The sequence below is a fragment of the Phyllostomus hastatus genome, unplaced genomic scaffold (genome assembly GCF_019186645.2).
Source record: "Phyllostomus hastatus isolate PE091 unplaced genomic scaffold, TTU_PhHast_1.1 phas_scaffold_216, whole genome shotgun sequence".
Taxonomy (NCBI): Eukaryota; Metazoa; Chordata; class Mammalia; order Chiroptera; family Phyllostomidae; genus Phyllostomus; species Phyllostomus hastatus.
In genome coordinates this window covers 8,535,560-8,553,330 of record NW_025334018.1, presented here as the reverse complement: position 1 = coordinate 8,553,330, position 17,771 = coordinate 8,535,560, and the positions used below count along the sequence as shown (strand labels likewise).

Here is a 17,771-nt window from a genome sequence, read left to right as displayed (position 1 = left end):
CGTGGGAGGAGGTGAGTGCAGCGTCCTCCCACCCCGCCATCTTGACCGGGAACATCCACATCCTCTGTTTACAGGGAGGCAGACACAAATCTGTGTCAGTGGGCCAGGACGGTTCAAATCTGTGTTGTTCAAGGGTAAACTGTAGTTCTTGTTTTGCAGGCTTTTGATATCTGGAGAAGCTGGGGATAAGAAGCAGTTTCATTTTTGAATGTGGTCCTGACTCTATATTTCTTCTAAATTCTGCTTAAAAACTGAATGATTCTTTCTTTTTAGCCCCTCTATTTTCCACATTCCAATGGGTAATGGTTTGGGTAAATTTCTGCCAGTATATAACACAGATCATTTTTTTTTCAGCTCCCAGTAACATTTTCTTCACCGTCCTTCACAGTTTCTCCATATTTTCCTCAGTGTCCTTCCACTGAGAAATGTGTCAGAATTATTGTATGCATTCGCAGGTATTGTTCCAGTTGTGGCCTTTCCAGCTTCTGCTTCATCCAGGACCCAAAGTCATGCCACTTGTTTTAGGGTTTTGTTACAGTGACACCCCACTTACAGGTACCAAATTTGGTTCAGTTATCTATTTCTACTTAGTAAACTATTTCAAAACTTATGGCATAACACAGAAGACTTTTTATTATATCTCATGATTTTGGGGGTCAGTAACTCTTGCATGACTCAGAAGGGCAAACTTACTCTGTATAACCACAGCTGGGGCTGCTTGATTATGTCCGGCTGATGGCTAGACTGATGTGGAAAGTCCAGGACTGCTTCACTCAGATCCCTGGCACCTGGTGGGAACTGCTAGATGGTGGGTTCAGTTGGGCCCCCTCTTCTTTTCCTGTAGTCTCAGGGCCTCTCCACATGGTTTCTCTAGCAGGGAAGTTCCTTATTTGGCTCAGGAAGCTTCAAAAGCAAGTCTCCCAAGTCCTGCAGGGAAGCTGCAAGGCTTCTTTTTGAATAGGCCATCGCAGTCCCAAAACATCTCTTACACTGCATTCTGTGGTCAAGGAAGTCCCTAAAACCAACCCAGATTAAAAGGAGGGGAATTAGATTTCACCTTCGGTAGAAGAAGAGGAAAGAATTTGTGGTCATCTTTAATCTACCACAGAAAGTCTGTCTTTGATTGCAGAATGATTCCTCTCTGTCTGGAAAGGACATTGTGTAAACGCAAGGTCAGAGAGATGAACGCGGAGCTGTGAGGGGCAGAGGAGACATCTGCTGACTAACGGAGTTAGCTGAACCAACTGCAGCGATCAGTGAAGTGACAGGTGCTGCAGACAGCGTCCTGTGAAGCCTCAGTGAATGTTAGGGGTCAAAATTAGAGAAGCAGTGTGCATAGTGAGTGGTTGGGTGTGACATTCTGGAGCAAAACTGGTTGCGGATCTCAGTTTCATGAGCTCAGGCAACATATTTTACCTCCCCGTGCTCCACGGTGGTCAGTTACAGAACACAGGTAACTGGGCCCCTCATTACATTACGGTGAGGGTGAAAGGTGTCAGCACACACAACACTTTCAAGAGAGAATCTAGGAAAATATGTTAGATGTGGTTATTTTTTATGCCTTTCTCTTTTTTATTAGTGAAGTTTTTAATTAAATTTCAGATAAGTAGATAGAAAAGAAATTATGCAGAGAAATACAATTATGGTTATGTTTCTCTTTTTTAAAATATATTATACTGATTATGCTGTTATAGTTGTCCCATTTTTTTCTCCCCTTTATTCCCCTCCACCCTGCACTACTACTCCCACCAGCATTCCCCACCTCCCCCACTGCTTTAGTTCATATTCATGGGCTATACATCTAAATTCTTTGGCTTCTCCATTTCCCATACTATTCTTGACCTCCCCCTGTCTGTTTTGTACCTACCACTTAAGCTTCTCCCTGTACCTTTTCCCCCTTTCTCCCTCCTTCCCCTTCCCACTGATAACCCTCCATGTGGTCTCCATTTCTGTGATTCTGTTTGAATTCTAATTGTTTACTTAGTTTCTTTTTGTTTTTGTTTTGCTTTGAGGTTCAGTTGTTGATAGTTGTGAGTTTGTTGTCACTTTACTGTTCATATTTTTGATCTGAACTCCTTTAACTTGACCTTATCTGGGAAGCACTTTATCTGCCCTTCCATTCTAAATGAGAGCTTTGCTGGATAGAGTAATCTTGGATGTAGGTCCTTGCCCTTCATGACTTTGAATACTTCTTTCCAGTCCCTTTTTGTTCTGCAAAGTTTCTTTTGAGAAATCAGCTGATAGGCTTATGAGAACTCCTTTGTAGATAACTGTCTCCTTTTCTCTTGCCGCTTTTAAGATTCTCTCCTTATCTTTAATCTTGGCTAATGTAATTATGTGCTTAGGTGTGTGCTTTCTTGGGTCCTACTTCTTTGGGACTCTCTGAGCTTCCTGAACTTCCTGGAAGTCTATTTCCTTTGCCAGACTGGGGAAGTTCTCCTTCATTATTTTTTCAAATAAGTTTTCAATTTGTTGCTGTTCCTCTTCTCCTTCTGGCACCCCTGTGATTCGGATGTTGGAACATTTAAAGTCATCCCAGAGGTTCCTAAGCCTCTCTTCATTTTTTTAAATTCTTGTTTCTTCATTCTGTTCTGATTGAATGTTTATTTCTTCCTTCTGCTCCAAATTGTTGCTTTGAGTCCCAGTTTCCTTCCCTTCACCGTTGGTTCCTTGTACATTTCTCTTCATTTCACTTTGCATAGCCTTTACTTTTTCCTCTGTTTTGTGACTATACTCAGCCATTTCTGTGAGCATCCTGATTACCAGTGTTTTGAACTGTGCATCTGATAGGTTGGCTATCTCTTCATTGTTTAGTTCTATTTTTGGAGCTTTGATGTGTTCTTTCATTTGGGCCATATATTTTCATCTCAGCAACCTGTTATATTCGAAGGGGAGGAGCCTTAGGTATTCATCAGGGCAGGGCAACTCACTAGCTGTGGTGCTGTATGTGGGGAAGGGGTCTGAGAGGGAATAATACCACTTGCTCGGCTCTCTGCTGGCTTTCAGTCACTTCTCCCGTGTCCCACAGGCAAATTGGGCCCTTCTGGTGCTGATTCACAGGTGTGTGGGCTTGTGTACATTTTAGGACCCTGTGGGTCTCTCCAACAAACTCTCTTGTGAGCCTGGGAGTTTCTCCCACCATTGCAACCCCCACAGATTTTTACAGCCAGAGGTTTTGAGACTTTCTTTTCCTGTGCTGGATCCCTGGGTTGTGTGGTCTGTCTTGCTCCCTAGTTGTTCCTCCCAGTTTATCTTCACATGAATATGGAACCACCTGGTCCTCCAGCCGCCACATTGTCCTGTCCACCATGGCTGCCCGTCTCCACCCTTCCTACCATTCTGGATGAATGTTTCTTCTTTAACTCCTTGGTTGTCTGACTTCCATACAGTTTGGTTTTCTGGCAGTTCTGGTTATTGTTTGTTTTTAAATTTGTCATCTGTCTTTTGGTTGTGCGAGGAGGCAAAGTGAATCTACCCGTGCTCCATCTTGGCCAGAAGTTGGAGACGTGGTTATTTTTATTACTTCCTTGTAATTCATGGAGTAATCCACATTACGATTAATAGTCCTTTTTACCCAGAATCATGTGAGGGAGAAAAAAGAGAAAGTGAATAGAAAGACTTAACAGTTGGTTAAAGTACATTAGGAATATTTTCAGCTGAGTATAAAGACAGATACCTTCCTATTTTGTGTCTCTTTATCATCCATTCAAATATTTCCTGAAGCATAATCAGATGATCCATTCAAGAGTAGTGAGTACTGTCAGGAAAGATTAGCATAACTGGTTTAATTTATCAACATCATCTACCCGGATTCTGTGAGTGCTAATCCAGAACACTGGGAGAGATACACAAGCAGGAAGATATGTGACTTTCTACATAATAAGCACTGGGACCTATAGTCTTCTCTCTGCCTCGGTCTCAAAATGAATTAAAAAATAAAAGACAATGTGTCAGAATAGGCTAGGTTATGCCGCAGTAATAAATACCCAGATTTCAGTAACTTAATACAACAAAAAATGTATTTCTTACTCATTCAATTGGGTCAGCAGGAATACTGATCAATCTCACTCAGAGACCCAGGTGGATGAAAACTTCATTTTGATATGTATCACTCTTCAAGGATTAATACAACAGCGGAAATTGACAGTTGCCTATTGTATACTGGCTCTTAAAAACTTCCACATTTTACCTAGAAGTGGCCACATGAGACTTCCTCTCACATTTCAATGGCCAAAGGAAGTTATATTTCATTGGCCAAAAGCCACACCTAACTTTAAATGGTATGGGGAAGGGAAAGTTACCATGTATCCACAAGGAGAAAAACTTAACAAAAAGCCAGAAAGTAGCATAGCATTAACTAGTAGCATAGCATTACTACATAGCATTAACTAGTAGATTGTATTATTGTTCCACAAATACTCAGCCCTCCTGCACTCTGTGGGCAGGGTGCACTTTTCTGCGCCAATGACTTTGGACTTGGCCATGTGACTTATTTGGCAGAAAAGACAGTTCTGAGCAAGAACTTTAAGAGACATCACCAGTCTCTGCCAACACTCTTTCACTCCTGTACTCTACCATGAGAAGAATATTTCCTAGGTAGTTGCTGTTCTTCAATGTGGGTCCTGGGATGAAAGATACATGAAGCGGATTTGTGCCCATGCCCGACCAATTCATACCTGGACCACAGATCCTTGAGTGGCAATGGGTATTTGTTGTACAATACTGAGATTTGGCAGTTCTTTGTTAAGCAGCATTGTTTCAGCAAACAAGGTGACTCATACAATGTAATGTGTATTATATATTATATAGTGACTCAACACAGCAAGATTTCATTATGACCAACTACTACAGGCAATGGTTTGCAAGTAAGCATATGAAACAAGAACTTACTAGTTAGTTTGCTGAGAAATTGAAAGTACAATGACATGATGTTGAATATATATGTCTAAAATATCATAACTATCAAATTATGTCTTACTAAATAACAAAAAAAATGATAAACCCTATTGCTGTTGAGGTTATATAAGATGATAGAATTTGTTCTTTTACCATAAAATTCCTGTGCCTTCCAAAGAATAAAATAACAGAGGCAGGAAAACTTCATTAAGGTATTGTTTATGGGCCTAATATTAGAAACAGTGTAGCTATATAGTAATAAGATGATATCAAGTAAACTATGATCATATTGATATGATATAATGTATGACCATTAGAATAATGAATATGGGCACTTGCTCACAGCATGGACAAATATTTAATAAGTGAAAAAAGGAGGATATAAATTTATGTCTAAGTTGTAATTGTAACTCTATGAATAGATATGTAATATATAGATAATGACTAGAGGGGAATATGGAGGTTGTGCTGGAGGATTGGGTATATGGGTGAATAGTTTTCTTTCAAAATATAACAAAAATTTCATTTTTTAACAATAAGTTTAATTCTTAACACATTGTATGCGGGAAACATATTTATATGTTTTACGTTGACTGGTAGTAGAGTGCGTGATAAAAACTACCCGTGAACAATGTGTTAAAACAACAAAGATGTTTCTCAAGAATATATTAATATGTGTAAGAGAGTCATTGTTTGGATTAGAAGATATTTTAAAAAGACTGGACAGAAATTAAATTTTAATATTGATTATCTCCAGGGATTATAGGTAATTTATTTTCTAAATACTTGTCTGTATTTTTTCAAATATTTTACAATGAATATATTGTGAACTTTGTAAAAAAGTAATTTTAAAAATAAACCAGCATGTTTTCTGTCCTCATCTCCAAGACCAGCACACTGTATCTAGTTAATGTATCATTTCTTGAGTGCAGTGCATGTCTCTGGCTGTAGACAGCTTCTCTCCAAACTCACTGGCCCATAATTTGATTTGAGACAGAACTAAATATAGCACCAACTTGGAGATGGAGGACGGAAATCTGGCTTTCCCTGCCCTCCTCTTTTTTTCCCCCTTCAGAGGCAGCGGGAGATTCTTTTCAAGACAGGTGGCCTGTGAGCCTGGTGCCATTACACATTTTAAAATGTTTCCTGGAAATAGTCTAAGCTCAAGAGCGCTGTGGCCTTAGGTAGAAGCTAAGGGGGACTCCATGCTAGGGGCTTTTTAGACTATTACTCTGGTCCCTCAAATGTCTTAATATTATCCTGCCCTCTCAGCCCCTGTAATGTGCTGATAACCAGGAGAACTACTCCGAGAGATGGGAAGCAGGATGACAGTTGCCCCCAAAGATACGAGTTCCCTACAATCTCACCCATTCTAGGCATGCTAGCGTCCCTGTGAGTTTAACTGCAGGATACCTGAGAGAACCAGTTCATTCTAGGGAAGCCTCGTCAGTGGTCTGATCTTCAGAGAACATGTCTTTAGGGCCACAGTGTGTAGAAAACAAGCCTTAGCAGAGACTTGGAGCCTTTTCGGGTATCAAATTTATCATCTGTGAAACAAGTAATAATAACTAAATCAGCATTGCCACATGTGGGCACTACAAAGCTTTCTGCAAATTAAAAAAAGGTCAGTGGTAATGCTAATAATAACAGTGATTATGTCACGTAATAAAAAGGTTTTATTTTAGAGCTAAAAAGGAGCTTCAGGGCTGTAAGCACTTTAATTATAGCACGTCTGACTTGTTTAAACCTTGTTTCATGAATAGATGGCCCAGGGTAGAGCCCAGCTGCCTCTGTGCGAGGGGAACCGAAACCCGGAGAGCTAGAGGACCGTAGACCCAGGATGTGTGAGGTGGAGACAGCTGATAAGACGGCAGGGTTTCCTTAGGATGCTTCCCCTCCCGAGGAAGGCTCCTGTCCCCAAATTAATGGTGGGACTGACGTGTCAGATACCTAGGAAAGGAACAGCACGTCGTCTGAACATCTAGTTGTGCATCAGCCAGGACTGCGTCTGAGACGTTCCTACACCCCAGCTCTGGCCCCCGGGTGCCCGTGGGTGGGGTGAGGCAGACGCTCACGAGGACCTTCTCTCTAAATTCTCCCAACGGTTGGTTTTTCCAAAGCCCCTCCTCAGTGAGGTGGGCGAGGGACAGAAGGTCTGGTGCCCTACCTAAGTCCTCTGCCCTTCCGCCACCATCATCAAGGCCAGCCAGGCTGGAGGGTGTGTCCAGGCAGCGAGCAACCTGGACCGGCCCAGCGCCCCAGCCCCCGGGCAGTCGGAGCCCCGCCTCCTCTCGCGGTTGACAGCTCAGCTGGTCCCGAGCCTCTCGTGCCAGCCAGTCGTGTCTCAGCCTGCGCTGCCTCTGGCCGCGGCTCCCAAAACAGCTCCGGGCGCAGCTCCGCGTCCAGCTTCCTACTGAGAACAGTCCCTCCCTTGTGCCCGTCGCACCGTTAGCTGGAGGTTTGGCCACGTCAAATCGGGTTTAACCAAAAGAAAAAAAAAAAAAAGCAAGAGCAGAGCGCACTCTTCTCGGACACAGAAGGAGGGAGCTGGGGAGGAAAAGGCTGCTGCTCTTTGCACTGGAGATTCGTGGGCAAGGCTTCTCATTTTCCCAGGCTGCTTCCACTCCCGGCTGAGGAGCTCCCGGGAGTAAGGACAGCGCCTGGAAAATGGAGCAGACGTGGACAAGGTAGGTGAGCCGCTGCGCTGCGTCCTCACTGCATCCCGGATTTGGTGTTCCTTCCCCCACCCCCATCCCCGAGCCTTTAGGGAGAGGTCGCCTCTCGCCACTAGGGGCCTCGGACAGCTTCTCTTCTTCATCGCCTCGCCCTCCCTGATTCCCAGTCCACTTCTCTTGGTCCTCCTGCACATGGCCGGGTCTCCGATGCTTCCTTGCTTCAGGACTCTCCTCTCCGCCCAGTCTTGATGTTAAAAATACCCATGAGGCTGCCTGGGAGTTTTTGTAGAAATGTCTCTCTGTCTTTTCCTCGTTCCAGAGATGACAGGGATTCCCTCAGGTCTTTCTTTAGAGATACCTTTGATTTCAGCTACTTTGAAAAATGTCACATTTTCTTCTCACCCTGCCACGCTTCCTTTCGGACCTCTCCCTCCAGGAGTCAGTCACACAAAAGCGAAGGGCCGAGGGAGCAGAGCTCAGCGGTGCTCATCTCCGGAGTCCCAGTTGGAACTGACTTTGGGAGAGGAAAGGGGAAAGAGAGCAGGGCACGACTGCCTGCTTTTAGGTCATGTTTTGGAGATGCTTGGTGAAATTGTGTTTTCTCCATCCCCCAAATATTCTCAGCATGGAGCGCACTCAGGGATAAGAGGCGGTGTTGAGACGAAGACTACATTTCTGTTTTTCAGCGGGAGGGCAGGTGGAGATACCATATACAGAGGGGTTTCCATAGCAGATGTTCCTCCATCTCCAGACTTGGCTTCAGAGGACTGGGATGGGGCCAAAGGCCGTTCTGCGTCCTAAGAGAGCTAGAAGGCTGGACAACCACCGAAAGTGAATGTGGGCTTAACCATAATTGTTTCGAAGACCTGGAGATGTCTAGCTAATTGTTCAACAGGAGTAAGCTGTATAATGTGAATTTTAAAGAAAGGGTGAATTGAAGCTTAGGGTGTGCTGGTGAGAAGGACACTGTCAAGATTTACAAGGGATGAGTCTATGTTTTGCTTTTTTCTGCTCTTCTCAGGCCCCTCCTGGGGGACTGTGCTCCGTTCTGCGCATCACTGGACAGAAGGAATGCAGTCAAGGGATGAGAGGGACTGAAACCCAAACCTTGAGGGATGATTGGAGGACCTGGGGTTCTTTGGAGAAGTGAAGACTTGGGGAGGGGGTTATACAGTAGCTTCCTTCAAACATTTGAAGAGCAGCTGGTGGTAGAGGGAGTAAATTTATTTGGAATCTGTTAGGAGGACAGAATGACCGATTGGAGCAAGGTGTGGGGAGGCAAGTTATGGCTGAATGTAAGGGAAAAGCTTTCTAACAAGTGACCTACCTGGGTGGTAAATAGACTATTGGCCCTGGAGTTATTCAGGCAAAGGCGTGATGACCTCTTGATGGTAATGAGGGAGTGCATCAGGGATTCTTGCTCTCTGTGTGTCTTTCACACAGAAAAAATAACTTTTTTGAACTTTATATTTAGATATAATAATTTCATACAAATTCAGAGATAATTTAGAAAAATCACAAATCACAGGTTTATAGTCCAGCTAATTCTACACACTGCGTATGCCTATGTGACCGGCACTCAGAAGAACATTACCGGCACCCCTCAAGCCCTTGTGACCTTCTGATAACCATGGTCCCGACTGCTAGCACCACAGATTAGTTTTGCCTGGTTTCGAACTTGATGTAACTGAAAGTATCCACTGTGTACTCTTTTGTGTCTGGCTTATTTCACCCAGTCTTAGGCTTGTGGGTTCTTTGACATTGTCCTGTGTAGTTGTGGTAGTTCATTCCTTTTCACTTCTGTGTAGGATTCTGTTGTGTGTAAATATGTCAAATTTATTTATCCATTCTATCATTGTGAGCATTTGGGCAATTTCTAGTTTGGGGCTGTTATGAATGGTGTTGCCATGAACAGTTCTGTACATGTTTTTTGGTGAACGTATGTACACATTTCTGTTGGATAAATACATGGTAAAATTTCTGGGTGATAGGAAATGCATATTCGGCGTTAGTAGATACTGCCAAGTAGTTTTTTCTTAAGTGCTTATAAAGAGGATCTCAAGAGGACACAGACACAGCGGGGTCCTCCACATTGCTAGTCATCAGGGAAATGCAAATTAGAACCACATTGTTATACCACTATCAGAACAAAATGAAAAAGACAGAAAATACCAAATATTGGTGAAGCGAAACAGTCAATATGCTCACACTTTTTCTTACCCTTTTTGTTTTAACCCACAATAAGAAATGTATTTACATTGCAACCAAGTACACTCCCATACTTAACTGAGACAAAGTTTCATGTAGCCCTGGATTCTTGGCTCAGTTGTTTGGTGTGTCCTTCTGTGAAGCAAAGGGTTGCCGGTTCAGTTCCTGGTCCGGGCACATGCCTAGGTTGTGGGTCCAGTGTGGGAGGCGACCAGTCAGTGTTCCCCTCTCACACAGATGTTTCTCTCTCTCGCTCTCAAAATCAGTGGGAGTGTGTCCTCGGATGAAGATTAAAAAAAAGAAGTTTCATGTAACAATACTTAACCTTACTATGTGTTTTGTACTCTGATCTTTTCTATCCTATTATTTTTCTTTAAAAAAAAATGCTGGTGTGACTCACTCAATTTATTCCACCACCTAATGGGTCACATATGGAAAAATCCGGTGATCATGTATGATAACTGATGTCTCAGACACTTCCTAACTCACAGCTAAGATCAGTTCATTATTTAAAATGTGAGAGCCCAGTGCAGATCAGACGCTGCTAAATGCTAAGGGCAAAGCAGTGAGTGAGGCTGGTTTCTGCCTTTGAGGGTTTCGCTTGCTCATTGTCTGTAATTCTGACAGAAGCGAAGGCAGACGTGGGCACTGGCTGCTCCGGGAGCACGGGGAGGCAGCACAGCTTGGGGGATTCAAAGAATAAAAATTAACCAGAAAGCTACCATTTATTAAGCTTACATTCATTAGCTTGCGTGTTAATCCCCTTTCATACAGTACTTTGTATTACCTGATCCTCAGAACCCAATGAGGTAAAGGTAAATGTTATTATACTGATTTTTAGGACAAGAACTTGAACTTTAGAGATATTAAATAATACCCCCAGGCAATGCACACAGGTGAGGAAGAAATACAGCCTGGAGCCATCTACCGTATTTTGCAGTGCATAATGCTCACCCATGTTTTTGTGCACATTATACAGGGAGTACCATACCCATGGTGTGTAATCATTACACCCTTATTCTTCCCTCAAAAACTTGGGCGAAAAGATGCGCATCACACGTGACAAAATACATAATTCCAAAGACTATGCTCTTAATTGCTTTGTTTAAATTGAGTCTTGTAGGTGATTCGGTTTCTGAATTGGTTGTGAATCTGGCTACTTAACCTAACTACTCCTAAGTTTATGAGTAAGTTTAAGACTGTGAGCCTGTTCCCACATTGTATTCTTGGCAGCTCTGGAAAGACACCCCCCACACCTCCCTGAGTGGTTCTTCACATGAGCCTACACACTCTTTATCTTGGTTAGACTTCCAGAAAAGGACAGGGTGCTGAGTGTTTGAGTTCTCTGAGTTCAACATCCCCTACCCCAGCTCTGCACATCTTCCCTGCTGCAAATCACCAGGAGTGGTTTTTTTCCCCAGGAGTCATGACTGACTGTTGCCAGATGCTTTGGTTAAATCCTTTGGGGAGAGCACGGTTAGTTCTGGAATAACAGATTTCACAGGAATACGTAAACCTTACAGAGGGCTGGTTTGGTCACTAATCACACTGCTATCCATGGATAGGGCAGGAGTTGTCAAAGGAACAAGCTACTGGAAATGATGAGGAACCTGGTGATGAGGACAGCTTTGCTCATCCTGTAAATCTAGTACCGGTCAGACAAATAGCTTCTACTGCTCCTGATTGTTAGTGTTCATCTATCGGGACTAGCAACTCCTCAGAACCATGTGGGCATTTCAGAGTCTCTGTCACAGATTACCACAAACTTAGTGACTTAACACAACACAGATTTATTACCTTGCAGTTCTGGAGGTCAGAAGTCTGAAGATGGGTCTTCTAGGCTAAAATTAAGGTGTCACCAGGACTGTGTTCATTCCTTGCCTTTTCCAGCTTCTGGAAGCTTTCCACATTCCTTGGCTCAGAGCCCTTTCCAGAAGTGGCATCACTCTGACCTCTATTCACCTCCTCTCCTCTCCTTTGTACTCTCCTGTTCATCTCTTACAAGGACCCTGTGGTTACACTGGGCCCAAGGGAATGATCCAGGTTAATCTCTCCATCTCAAAATCCTTAATCCCATCTGAAAGTTCCTTTTGCATACAGAGTAGCGTGTCCACAGGCTCCAGATATTGGGAATGTGGGCTGCTTTGGAGGGCCACTGCTCAGCCTGCCACTCTGTTAAATGCTGGAAAAGGCATTACGGGTTCTCTTCCCTTTTTAGTTAGGTGGAAATGTTCTTGTTTCCAGAATGTGGGAAAGCTGAGTAAAAGTCAGGTGAATCATATGTGAACCTTGTATAATTTTCCTGAACAAATAACTAAAGAAGAAAAAAAAAAGAACTTGAAATATTTAAGGGCTACCTATAAGACTGAACTTTAGGAAAAGAAAACAAGTTAGCCTGTTTTGTTTTACATTAACCTGTAATTAGATTTAGTGAAGATGCAAGTATTAATTGTATTTGCCTGCCGTGTGAAAATTTGGAAAAGGCAAGAAACATCCAAGAAAAATAGAGATTTGGTCTCACAATTCAAGAATTCTGATTTTGTTTTTCCTCTCCCACATAGCTAAAGTGTAGCCTTTAAATAAAAGACATAGTTATATTGCACTTACATGATTTTCATTGATATAGATTATTTGAATCTTTTCAGCTCGGTATTAACTCTTAAGCAAGAGGAAGCAAGAATGTTTCTTTCTCTTTGAATTCAGGGTGAGTTAGCAGGGTCCTGTTTACTCATGCATAGTGACAGCCAGAGGTGGGAGTTTCCCCCATTTTATAGATGTGGCCGCTGAGGCCAGGGAGCTGAAGTCAGCACTGGAGCTTGAAGATCTGGTTGACTTTCATATCTTTGCTTACCATGGTGCTGCTGCTTTGCATATTAGGGAATGCCCCGTTTCAAAATTCTACCATTGAGAGATCTTTGGACATATAATTTCCTGTTGAATTTAGCACTTACAGAAATTTATTTTCTTTATTTGGTGAAGGAATATCTCTGCCTTTACAACTCTGATCAACTTTGATCTGATTTGAGCAGGCCCATACTCAGATTTTGGCCTGAGGAATTTATCTCAGTCTGTGCTTTCTCCCCCACTTGATTCCTGCACACTAGATCAGATGAGGCCGCCCACCCCGCCTTCTTCTTGTTTACGTGTTAAGGCTGGATTTAAACCGTCAGAAGACTGGGAAGAGGTTGTGCTTGTCTCTGAAAGGATAAGTTGGTTGACTCCGGTCCATCACGGAGCCCTCTCCACTCTGGGTGACTCAGGGATAATTTATTCAAGCCTGTGTGGAGCCCCATTCATTTGGTGGATGCCCTGGGACACTCACTACTCCTATTGAAATGGACCTTATTTTATAAATAAAATTCCAAATTGGGCTCAGAACATTCCTCAAGTTGTCTCTGGCAAAAATTCAAATAACATTTAAACTTACCAGAAAGTCCAGAATAAAAGGGATGCCATGATGACCTGGGGTGGCCCTGTCCAGTTCTATTTTAAAGCGCTCGAATGCACTGACGACTTGTTTTCCCCGGTCTCAGAACGTCTTCTGACTTCTGTGGTCAGCAAGGCAAGCACACTCTGAATTTTATTTTTTTCCTCATGGCTGAAGCACTTCGTTAGTCATAGGCTATTTATAATAATAGTAATAATAACAACAACAACGACTTGTGTTTTCATAGTACTTGAGTAGTTTCTAACACACTCTTTGTTGATCTGTCTCATTATTTCCAGTCCTTTGCTACTTGTTCCATTCTGCAGAAGCTTCTTTCTCGCTTGACTTCTTCAAGGCCAGCTAGGGAAGAGGTATCTTCTTATCACGTCCAAGGTGGCAGGGGTGTAAAGAAGCAATAACTGCTGATATGTAGAAAACATTGATTGACTTAAGAAAATTTAATAAATTCTAAAATTTCACACAATTGAAAAACATGTTTATTTTCCTTTTCATAATGTGGAGTATTATCATTCTAAATGTACAGTAGCATGTCATGTGGAAAAATAATAGCATGTCATGTAGAAAAATAACACTTTACTAAATCATTCCCCTATACTAAGGCTTTTAGGTTTCAATTTTTTTTATTGTTCAAGTACAGTTGTCTCCTTCCGACCCCCCCCAACTGTCTCCCCCCCAAACTGTCCCCCACCCCAACCATCCCACCTCCCACCCTGGATCCTACCCCCCTTTGGTTTTGTCCATGTGTCCTTTATAGATGTTCCTGAAAACCCTTTCTGCTTCCCCCCCCCCCATTATCCCCTCCCATCTCCCCTCTGGTTACTGTCAGTTTGTTCTTAATTTCAGTGTCTCTGGTTATATTTTGCTTGCTTGTTTGTTTTGTTGATTAGGTTCCACTTATAGGTTAGATCATATGGTATTTGTCTTTCACCATCAAATTTTTAACTGTTATATACTTTTGATAAACATCTAGGTGATAAAGCATGTTCTTTCATAGGTTTATTTTGGAATGACAAATGTTCAAAGTAGAATAGCTATGTCACACTTCTAGTTCTTGAAAATGCATTCCAATTTGCTTAGGGTTTAGGATCACGTAACTTACACCAATATAGAGGGTATTACATTCCATTTAAATATCTCTTTCAAGACGTGAGTCCCTGTTTGCAGGAAGGGAAGTGGAGGCACACACGCTAGCATTAAGCGGCATGCGAAGATGTAGGACATCCCAGAGGAATCGCAGTGATGCTCCCAGGTTTTACTTCTCTCTGGGGTGAAATGCTGCTCTGTTGCTATTATCTCTGTCATCCTCTTGAAGTATTTCCTCCTGAAATAGAGAGAAAATTTTAATATAAGATAGTACAAGTGGATGTAATTTACATTAAACTTACGCAGATATATTGGGATGTCTTTTCCAAAGAAAGAAAAAAAAATAGTTGCTGTATCTGGTTATAGGATTATGGACAACACCCTGTATATGCTGCTTTAAAACTAAGTCAATATATGTTTTTGTATCAGGTTACATTTATGTTTACCAAGTGACAACATGTGAAGTTTGGAACCGAGTTGGTTTTGGAAGGACTCTTCTGTGCATTGGTTTACTTAGAGATTTGCAGAGTATGGCTGCCGTGGGAGCAGCACTGTTGCCGGCAGACCGAGGGGGCTGGCTGTAGAGCGTCATTATTTTCTCGCCCTGAGCTAAAATTATCATGAGTGGGCCTCAGTATACCAGTTGTTCCCACCTACACACCTAGCCTTGCCTTTGCTAGGGTAACTTTGTCCTTCAGAGGTTAGTTTCAGCATTATCTCCTTTTCAGATTATTTTTGGAACCTAGTTCTGTGTGTTTTCTGTAGCCAGAGCACATTCTGCCTCCTTCATTATGGCAGGCAGCTAGTTGTTTTACTGGGTATTTTTCATACTCTAAGATTATTGGAAGAAAGGACTGTTTTTTGTTTCTAAATATTCAGTATCTTATGTTGCTTCTAGCACTCATTGGATCTTCAGGGAAGAGTTTTGCAGGGAACATTCCCTGCAGGGCTCATCTGAATAAACCTGTTCGGTCGGTGTCTCATTATGGAATGGATACAGTAGGCTAGCAGAGCTTGATGCCATTATACATTCAAATGATCATTATGTGTTTCAGAAAAGTGTGTCATATTCCTTTTATGATCTAGACTTCTTAAATAGTAGGTAGATAATGGGATGATACAAAAATCCTGGCTTCCCGGTGCTGCCATTCTACGGGGGTCACCAGACATGAATGTATATTTCTGTTGCAGCTTGACCTCACAGTTCCTCAATTCGTATTCACTTGAGCACTCCATAAGCACAGCCACTCTTTGTAGCTCATCTTCATCCCAAACTCCCCATCTTTATGACTCTTAACTCTAAAATTATGTTCCCTGACCACAAGGTCAAATTCCCCATCTCTTCATTCTTTCTGAATATTCACTTTACCTTACAACTTACTGCATTCCCTCCACTTTTCTGTGCCTTCCAGGCCTTCGGCTCCTCATTCGTCTCCCTACCGAGCATTGGCCTCCGAGTCAGCTATTTGAATTGTTCCCAGGGTTGCTTTAGAATCTCTTGCTGCTTCAACAGTTCCCACCCTTAGTCAGTTTTATTATCCTCTAGCATGCTGTGAGCTCTGTTTTAGTATATTACAAAACCATATTGAGAAGGAAGATTGTAAGTTCATTCTTTCCACTCTCTGGCAGGTCTGTAGTGTTAACACTCTCTCCTCCTTCACTCACCTGCCTCCTCCTCGATTCCTCCTCTTCCCTGCAAAATGCATTTCTCAAAACCTTTGATTTCTGTAGTATAAAATCCAGATACAAAACAGTTTGTTCAGTGTTATTTCTATTATATAGAATTCAGGCAGCCATGTGAACAGAAGAGCAACTAAAAGTAAATACATAAAAATCTTTACCAATGTGCTTTAGGTGGTAACACTTAAAAATTATTTTTATTTTTTTCTATACACTCTTCTCCTTTCCAAAATTTCTAAAAGAAGCGTGTAATTCTTTTCAAATCATTAGACATAGATGTTACTAAGAAAGGAAACAGTAAAACAGTAAAAGATAATGTGAATAAAAAGATGAAAGTAGGGGAGGGGGAAGTCACCTATCTCTTTTTTTTATTGTATTTTTTCCCATTACCATTTAGTCCCTCTACACCCCTACCCAGCCCCACAATCTCCCCACTATTGTCAATGTCCATGAGTCTGTTTTGCTTAACCCTTCCACCCCCTAACCTCTGCCCCTACCCCTTAGCCATCATCCTGCTGTCCATCTATGAGTCTATCTCTGTTTTGCTTGTTAGTTCAGTTTGTTCATTAGACTCCACATGTCAGTGAAATAATATGGTATTTGTATTTCTCTCACTGGCTTATTTCACTTAACATAATGTTCTCCAGGTCCATCCATGCTGTTGCAAAGGGTAAAATTTCCTTCTTTTTTTACAACCAAGCAGTATTCCATTGTGTAAATGTCCCATAGTTATTTTATCCACTCTCCTACTGATGGACACTTGGGCTACTTCCATATCTTGGCGATTGTAAATAATACTGCAATGAACATAGGGGTGCTTATGACCTTTCAAGTTAGTGTTTTGGGTTCCTTTGGATATATTCCCAGAAGTGGGGTCACCAGGTCAAAAGACAGATCCATTTTTAATTTTTGGAGGTATCTCCATACTGATAGGGGACCCACTGTGGTCCCCTATCTCTTGATGTTTGGTCTTGAGCTCTGAGCTAGACTGAACCAACGGCTTCGGCATACCCCAGGGCTGTGAGTAGTGGTTGTGAATGAAAACTGAGGAGTACAGAATGCATCGCTAGGACCAAAAGCAAAAAACACAAGCTAAGTTTTGGAAGTGGGTGGAGAGCCCATGTATCACCCCTGGGTGATGGGACTGAATCCAAAGCATATTATTTTCATGTCTTTTTTAAAAGAATGATATTAGTGCCTTGGCTGATTTAGGGGACAGGGAGGAGAATTCGTTAGGTATTTGGATGTCCGATAACCTCATAGGTCAAAAGTACAGTAGTAAGTGATTTTTCTGAACCTTGATGGATAGAAATAAGAAAAACAACATTAGCTCCTTTAGGATGAAGACTTCATGCAGGAGCAAAGTAGGTCATAAAATGCGAAGTTGTTGCAGATGCACAATGTTGCTTGTAGCTCCCTACATCTATTGAGGACTTAGCAGTCCAGAAAGAGTGCCTCCCAGAGCGCGATAGGCCAAGGTCAATCTCAGTGAATAGATTCTGTCGAGGGAAGGGTGTAAATTGCAGCCTGCACTGGAGAAAAATGGGTGTTACTGTACTGGTGCCAAGTTGCCCACACTCGGCGTGCAGAGAGAGGCGCAGGAGTGATGCTCCCTCTTGTCAGAGGGGCTCTGCCAATTAAGCATGCTAGCTTGCAATTTTATAATGATGGGTCTTGAGATAAGAAAAAATTATAATCTTACTGCATTTATTATGTAATAGTCTTGTGTTCTGCATCTGTGACTTCTACCCTATTTGCATTTGAATATATGTTTTTGGAAG

General features: G+C 42.2%; 1 protein-coding gene across 8 annotated transcripts in view; it reads left to right on the top strand.

Annotated features, from left to right (window-relative positions):
• LOC123833467 (phosphodiesterase 4D interacting protein) overlaps positions 1 to 17,771 on the top strand; it is a 202,492-nt gene that overhangs the window by 27,658 nt on the left and 157,063 nt on the right. Inside the window, exon 1 of one of the 8 annotated variants that reach the window (XM_045861698.1) lies at positions 7,432 to 7,583. The exons of the other annotated variants lie outside the window; for them this stretch is intronic. Coding sequence (XP_045717654.1) covers positions 7,564 to 7,583 — 20 coding nt within the window. The 5' untranslated portion in view covers positions 7,432 to 7,563. Of the gene's footprint in view, positions 1 to 7,431; positions 7,584 to 17,771 lie in introns of those variants that run through there. 8 annotated transcript variants of the gene reach the window in all.